This window comes from Lactuca sativa, chromosome 4 (assembly GCF_002870075.4).
Source record: "Lactuca sativa cultivar Salinas chromosome 4, Lsat_Salinas_v11, whole genome shotgun sequence".
In the NCBI taxonomy this organism is placed as follows: Eukaryota; Viridiplantae; Streptophyta; class Magnoliopsida; order Asterales; family Asteraceae; genus Lactuca; species Lactuca sativa.
In genome coordinates this window covers 300,044,342-300,052,876 of record NC_056626.2, presented here as the reverse complement: position 1 = coordinate 300,052,876, position 8,535 = coordinate 300,044,342, and the positions used below count along the sequence as shown (strand labels likewise).

The window sequence follows — 8,535 nt, the reverse complement described above, 5'->3', positions numbered from 1 at the left end:
TTAAACAATTAATTTCATCATTATCTATATTTGACCTAATTTCAATTTCTTGCAAAATAAGTTACCCAATTAATACAAATAATCAAACTTTATCATATATGGAAGTTATTATCTAATCAATTGGTAATTATCTTTTGTTTAATCAAGGATATACTCATAAATATGTATAAAATCGGATTTTAATGATCTAAAACAGATAAGGCAAGTATCCATGAGAAAAACAACAAGAAATCCTGAAATCCCCTCTTTCTGACGCTCGAACTCGCCGAGTACCACACTGGACTCGCCGAGTTAAGGCCTACTCGCCGAGTACACTGTGGTACTCGCCGAGTTCATCAGGCAGGTTGGCCAAAAATCGATTTTGTAGCTTGAATAAACACACAAGGCATCAATACAATAGAAACCAATCAAGACTCTGATACCACTGATGGGTTTTAGCCATAAGAACATCCTATGTGCTCATACAAACCCTAATGCTTGGATATAGGTTTCTCTATTGTACATGCAATTCATCCAAGACTATAAACCCTAGATCTAGTATATGATAATCAATATTACATATGAATTAGAGTTTAGATCATACCTTGATTGTTATGTAGCAATAACAATCTCAATTCCTCCTTATAATGACTTTAGAAGGTTAGAGTCACAAATGTCACTCCTCTAATGGTTCACAAACACCAAGAGCAAGAGGATGAAGAAGAGAAGAGAAGGAGGTTGCCCAAAACATGTGGAAACCCTAGACAACAAGTTCACCACGTTTTTGGGGCATAAGGGTTCTTTAAATAGTGAGGCTATTAGGGTTATCAAACAAGGAAACCCTAATTTGGATGCTTAAGCCCTAAGCAACCCATGGGCTCCTTCCTTAAAGGCCTTTGGACGATTTCTAATGGGTTTCCCCATAGAATTCGTCCACCCCTTTAATATGGAGTCCATTAGCTCAATATTCAACTATCATACAACTGACAGTTCTAGTCCCTCAAGTTTAATTAATGTCTTTTAGTCACAAACTTAATTCTTATTAATTCTTGACTAATATTAATTAAACAATATGATTTCTCCATTAATATATTATTCTCATAATATATTAATAAATCATATTTAATCCTTTCTCTCCATAATTCATCCTATCAAGTTGCTTTGGTGAAGGCAACCCAAAAGGACCATGCACCATCGGGTCAAGTACATACCAAAATAGTTATGGACTTAGACACTAATCCAACAATAAGTACAAATAGTTGTAAGAAAATACTTGTATGACCATAATAGCGAAGAACAAGTAAGCTTTAGAAACATTTTAAGTAACAAAAGATCAAAACAAATGTTCATATGGAAATTTCATTTCATAAAAATAAAGAGCTATATCTTTTGGGAAGAAATGACGTAGGATAAGTACATTTCATTAAGATCACACAAAAGAAATAAAAATGCGATTTTGAACATCGAAAATGATTCATTGAAACATAAAATTTCGATAAAATATTGAACAATAAATGTTCATTGTCAATTCAGAATGTTGAATTTTATTAGGTTTCACCCTCATCATGAAAAAATGACTTTGGATCTTAAACACAAAATTTTGACATACCTACATCATAGTTGTTTTTAACCGGGTATGCCTCATTATATATATATATATATATATATATATATATATATATATATATATATATATATATATATATATATATATATATTAGGGATGAGCATAGGCGGGTTCCCGGCTCATTTGGCGAGAACCGGAACCGGAACCGGAATCGACAGTTCCTAGAAAGTTAGAACCGGAACCGGAACCGCTCTAGACAGTTCTTAAATGTTTGGAACCAGTCCCGGAACCGGCGGTTTCGGTTCTGAGAGCGGGTAACCCGGTTACATTAATTTTGTTAACTTTTGTCGATAAAACCGCAATTTAGTTCGATCCAAATCATGTCAATTCGGACCAAAGACAGACAAAATTAGACCAATATATATTCTAAACCGGTCTAAGTAACACACATATTTATATGAATGAATCTCCATTCTTAATAAAACACTCCTATAATCGCCACATGGCAACTTTTTATACTATGTTTCTACCACGTGGCAGATTTCTACACCCTCACCTTATGGTTTTCCCGCTCAAAATTTCCTCTATGTCTATCCATTAATTAATTCCTATTTTTAGGGCTATAAATCAGGTTTGTAATCAGCAAAATTTGTGAATTGATTACGTCTATCCATTCCTATTTCTTTTGGAGTTCGCATAAAGTCAAACTTCCCTCGGTGTTATCACCAATATTCTCCTCGAATTCCATTCCATATTGATTTAATTTTTAAAATTTGAATTCTGTTTCCCCCAGAACTCGGCACGTCCCTTTAGGGTTTTGAATTCACCTTGTGCAGTCCCTTCTTCCTTGTTGGTCTTCTCATGTGGTTTTTTAAGGGGGTTTTGGTTGTGGTTCAATATAATGTTGGTTTTTCAGTTTCTCAATATTCTGTCTACCTGTGTCTACAAGTTTGTATGCTTGGTCGCCTCATTTGATTAAGTTAGTGTAGGTTTATGTGTTCATTCCATTCGTATACATGTACATACTATGATATCGATCTATAATTTGTTTTTCTTTTACATTTTGTTTTAGCATTTGCAGCTATCAGAGAGATTTCTCCTAAAAATGACGGGATTTTTAGCAACTTCCAGGTTTGTTTGACATTTTGGTGAACTTGATTTCATTTTGTTCTTAACGATTTATGAGTAGATTTTGAATTTTGTTCCAGTATCTCTGCACATAACCTATTCATTTTCTTTGGCATCCCAGAGGTATTGTAAATATGGGGACGTTAAATATTTTCCGATTTTGAATCTTGGTCTTTGGCCTCTGTTCTTGCCTCTATTATTATTGCAAACGACTATCAATCCTCATTTATTGATGGTTGCTAAGAAAAAAAAGTAAATTATATTGATACTTATTGAGAATTCCGTCTTTTCCTAACTACAAAAGGTTGGTGAAGTTAGTTAATCAAATCTATCAATAGATGCTCAAAAGATGCTATTTATCGCCCTTGATTTCACAAAGTATAAGGCATAAAAAAAAGAGATAAATAGGCCATGAGAGAGATGAATAGAAGGAATCATGTTTCAAGTTAAGACTTACAAAGCAAGTTTACTTGCATTTCAAAGATCATGTTTTGTGTTTGGAAGTTTTGGTCTTTTTTGCTTTTGCAATTCAAATTATTAGTATATTTTGCTCAATTTAGTAAGTTAACTTGCATTTCATGTCAAGTGATGGGTATTTGTAGTGAGATCAGAGAGGATTGAAAGAAGAATGATGCAATTGTATGACTACAAGTAAAAATGAGGGTTGGTTTTATTTTGAAACTAGGTTATAATCTGTGTGTTACACGGTTGAAGATAAAAAATTTATTTTATATACAACATTAAACCAATATTTATATATAATAATTGGTGTATATTGGTATGTTTATAATTATTATGTATAGATAATATTTAAAATGATTAGAACAATTAAATAATGTTAATTTGATCATCTAAGTTAACAACCAACATGTTAATCATTTGAAAATGACCATTTTGTCCTTGGACCAAAACTGGATGTACTTTCATTTAATAATGTATTTAAGCATCTTACTTTCATTAAGATTTTGTGTGGTTATGTGTGTCTGTAAACGTTTACAGGTTCAAAAATAGGAGGGCATTGTGGTCGTGCCTATCATATTGAGAACGGTTTTGATTCGGATCTAGAAACACCATAAGGAGTTTCAGATTGTTGTTGGTATTTTAGTTGTTAATTCTATTTGTTTTTCTTTTGTTGTAGCATGTAGCTGTCTTGATGGGCATAATACCTTCTTTTTTGTTGTTATTAACAATTGTATGAGTCTGATACAGGTTTCGACGGGGGCAAAAAAAAAATGAGTAACAAAAAAAGAATTTTTGATCTGGTTTCGTGGTAAAAAATGCCAGGTTTGATCTCTGATGTAAGGTCAAGTATGATGCAATATCAAAAAAATGTTTCAAAAATAGCAAAGTTGTTTCTGAAATGGCAGTTTTAATAGCAACATAGTTTCAATTTTTAATTTTTTTTATGTCTATTAACAGCAACATACTTTCTAAAATGGTTGTTTTTATAACAACATACTTTCAAAAAAATGTTTTTTTTTTTATTCTTAATGTTTATTTATAGCAGCACACTTTCTGAAATGGCAATCTACTTATGTGGTTATGTTATGTATTATTGGGTTAATTTCGGGACTTTGATAATTTTCCATATAAGGTTACCTCTCAAGGCGTCACTTATTTAGTGGTCTGGCTCAGTTCCTGCTGCTTCGAGAAAGCATTTTGATGTGGTGGTTTGCATTATCTTTTGGATCCTTTGGAAGTATTATAACGAGTTTATTTTTGGAACGATGAAAAGCCTAGACGAGATGTAATCTTTTATGATATTGTTTCTACTCTTACTTTTGGATATCACAAAGAAGTAAGTCTAAAACTTTGTTTTGAGATTGTTAGTTGGATAATCCCTGTCATGTAGCTCTCTCGAAACTTTTTTTTGCTCTTTCTTAGAGCTTTTGTTTATATAATTCCACTATTCCAAAAAAATATTATTATCATGTAAAGTTATTGGTTTTTTTTTTTCAGTCTATTAAAATTTATATTTTATTTACAACATTATGATTTTATCATTTATCTTCGTTTAAAAAACGTTGTTGTTTTGAAAACTCATAATATATAAATTAAAAATAATGATAATAGACTTACAAACAAAACATCTAATGTTGTATAAAATAATTTTTTACAAAATTTAAATTTAAGATTATGTTATTTATAATCTTTATGTTATTTTATTTTGTCAACCGTGTAGTACACGGGTTATAACCTAGTATGTGTATATATATATATATACCGGTTCCGGCGGGTACCCAGCGGGTAGCGGTTCTGAAAAACGAAAACCGAAACCTGAACCGCTTAAGGCGGTTCCAGTTTCAAAACTGTCAGTTTCGAGGCAGTTCCGGTTCCAAAAACAGGTACCCGGTTCCGATGCTCATCCCTAATATATATATATATATATATATATATATATATATATATATATATATATATATATATATATATATATATATATATATATATATATATATATGTCAATTCTATATTTTTTTGTTTTGAAAAAATCATTTTCTTCTTAAAAATTATAGGGACCAAAAAAGAAGAAAAAAAAACTATAACAAGACTAACAACAGTAACATTTTGATAAATGCTATAAAAGCAGGTAATCATATTTTGTTATAATGGTCATTACTCATTAAAGTAATTTTGTGAAATTAATTTTATACAATATATAATTATTCAAACATACTTTTTACAACATAATCATTTCATAATAAAATACTTTATATTTTGATTATTTTAATGAATTTTGATGAAACGAGTTCTAATTTTTTAAATCTCTTAATTAAAATAATCAAATTATAGAAAATGAAATTACCTAAAAGGAAAAACCACCAAAGTGAATGGTATATGGACCCGACCCGACCCGACCCGATCCGATCCGATCCATAAGTGGACTGTTATATCCCAATATCCTTATCTCCAACAATCCATCGTGCAAAGGAGACTGGTACCATAACCACAGCAACAAGATGCTCACACTCTCCATTGCTTCTTCTACTTCCGCCATTACAGCTACTCCCAAAACCACCTTCACTTCTTCAACCAAATCTTCCTTCAATGGCATACGAATTGCTCACGTTCTCCCCTCACCTGCCGTTCGAGCAACAACACCAACTCCGCGCCAATCCGTTGTAATGATGGCCAAAAAAGAAGAAGAATTAAAAGAAATCAGAGCTAAAACCACTGAAGAAATCAACGACGAAATCGTTGATCTTAAAGGAGAGCTGTTTATGCTCCGTCTTCAGAGGTCTGCTAGGAACGAGTTCAAGTCCAGCGAGTTCCGTCGGATGCGAAAAAGGGTATGATAATTTTCAGCTTCGTATATTGAATTTTAGGGTTCTTTTTAAATACCTGAGAATTTTCTTCTCATTCCTGACCAATTGTTTGAACAAACTTGGGGTTTTGTTCCATTATTAGAGCTACATTTCATGGTTTGAAGTCAAAATTTGAAATTATTATACTGTGATTTTCTTTTACGAATTGGGAATTGTTAGAATGTTTATAATGGTCGATTTGAATTGATGCCCATGTATTCTCTCCCAAAAGACCGATCATAACCTGGAATTTTGGCTTGGATAACTTGATTGTTTATGCTCCTGTTACCTTATGAATGGATCTACAGATGTTAATAATGGGTTCTTTAAACTTCACTTATTGAGACAACACTTTTGTTTAATGGGAAAAGGAAAAAAAAGAGGGCCAAAGTGATGTCAGGATAAATGATGTTTAAAAATTATTTTTGGAAAAATGGAAGCACATTTCCAGAAATGAATGGAAAAAATAAAGGGTTAAATGCAAGAAATAACAATCATACTTTCATTTATTGGTGTAATGTAATACAGTATCTGTTACAACAATGTACAATGTACTTTAAAAAAGTTACCTAGTTGTAGCATTAGTACTTTATATATTTTTTCTTATTAGGACATTATACTTAAAAAAATTCTATTCAATTATAGCAATGAAATATGAATATTTATATTTAAATGACGTTGCTATAAAAATACAATGTTGTAATTAAAATAAATGAAAGTAGAATGTTAAAAGCCACTGTATTTCTGTTTCGTCAATGAAAGACACCCACGTTTTGCAAATTTTTCTATGTCGACCATAATAGAAAATTTTGACAAAATTTTCTATTATGACCACTTTAACATGCTATAACATAGTATAGCAGGTTAAAGTGGTCATTGACGAAACTAAATAAGTGGTTTTTAAGTATATTTTTTTGTTTGTTTGTTTATTTGAAATTTATATGGTGGAAGGTTGCTCGAATGCTGACTGTTAAAAGAGAAAGAGAAATTGATGATGGTGTTGGGAAGAGGCAGTCAAGGAAGCTTGACAGGCAATGGAGAAAAAGCATTGTGCCAAGACCACCTCCATCTCTTCTCAAGTTACAAGAAGAAGAGGCAGCTGAAGAAGCTAAGGAGTCTGCATCAGCATCAACCTAAGTAGTTAAAAATTAAAATCCCATTGTGTTTCCTTAGTTTTAATTTGATAAATGTGTAATTTTGTTATGAATTTCAAAATTTATGAGTTTTTTTTTTTGGAATTGAAGTGGATATATTTTGGTGTTAGCGCCTATATTGATGATGAGTACAAAGGGGATAAGAAAAGAAAATCTTGTCTTACGAATCTAATATAAAATTTTAGATTCAAGTTTGTGAAAGATTAGTAAATATAATACAGTTTTTATCTTTTTGCGAAAAAAAAGTATTCATGTGACAAAGTATGGGTAAGTTGCCAATAACGCTATTAAAAAAAAAAAAAAAAAAAAAAAAAAACAAGAAGGGCGTGCTAGCTTTGCATATTAAAGTTTTGGCATTAAAATAAAAAAAATGCAATGAATTTGAAACTTATTATTCGGTAATCAATTTAGATTTTTTTTTTCTAGAATGCCCTACTATTTGTTTCAAAGCTTTTATGGGAAAATGCTTCAACTTTACAAGATCTTGATTTTTATAAGTAGAATTCGACATTTGAATTCAAAATTCCATTCTATTTTATGATGTGTTTGATTGCCAAATACAAAAAATTCAATTTCTATTTCAAAATTTCATTTTATTTTAGGAACTTCGGTTGTCAAAAAAATTATAAAGATAGTTGATTGAGACATGGAATTTTACAACTTCTTTCCTGTTTTGGTTAGATAGGTTAGGGATTTCAAATTGTTAATGCATGTTGAATTGTGTTTTATTCAAGAAAATTACACCATAAGAAGGTCAAAAATCACGAGTTTTTTACTTGATGCTTGTAAGCGGAAAAAGTAATTACCAATTAGTGGTATTTTAAAATATATTTACCAAGTAATTGTAGTTTATTAAAAGATTAATAAAAATACATATTTAACCCTTTTTCCCTTACGTGTTCATTGTCACGCGCCAGATCTCATATAAATTTTGCTCTCATGGTTTCTCCGTCCTTCGCCGGAAATATCTTCTTCTCGCTAAACATAAAACACTTCCATGTGCCTGCATAACACAGGCAACTGTTATTTTCTATGTTATGATACTTTTGAATATTGATTTTCTTCAATCAAATGGGTTAAGACATTCAATTTAATGTTATCACTTATATTTTCTTCATACGGTGTTTTACATTCAATACATCGGTCTTCCCGATCAAACTTCAAAGACTTCTCAATGTCTAAGCATTGTGAGGGATAACTCTACTGCAGTAAAGGAAGCCTGCATGGTTGAGATGAATAACAAATCGTCAACCTCATTGTTGGTGGTGCAACCGGGATTTGGTTTAGTCGATTGTATAATACGGATTCTCCGGCACTACGCTCGTAGAGAAAAAGTTTCATTAGTGGTTGGGGTTTCTCCAACATTGCAGAGAAGGAGTTGGACCACAATCATATCGTTCTC

At 31.4% G+C, this 8,535-nt stretch overlaps 1 protein-coding gene across 1 annotated transcript; it reads left to right on the top strand.

The window, feature by feature from the left end:
* The first annotated feature begins 5,582 nt into the window (after positions 1-5,582).
* On the top strand, positions 5,583-7,242 carry LOC111876621 (50S ribosomal protein L29, chloroplastic). The gene is made up of 2 exons (XM_023873168.3): positions 5,583-5,964; positions 6,931-7,242. The coding sequence occupies exons 1-2, from the start codon at positions 5,635-5,637 to the stop codon at positions 7,114-7,116; spliced, it is 516 nt and encodes a 171-aa protein (XP_023728936.1). The 5' UTR covers positions 5,583-5,634; the 3' UTR covers positions 7,117-7,242.
* The last annotated feature ends 1,293 nt before the right edge of the window (positions 7,243-8,535 follow it).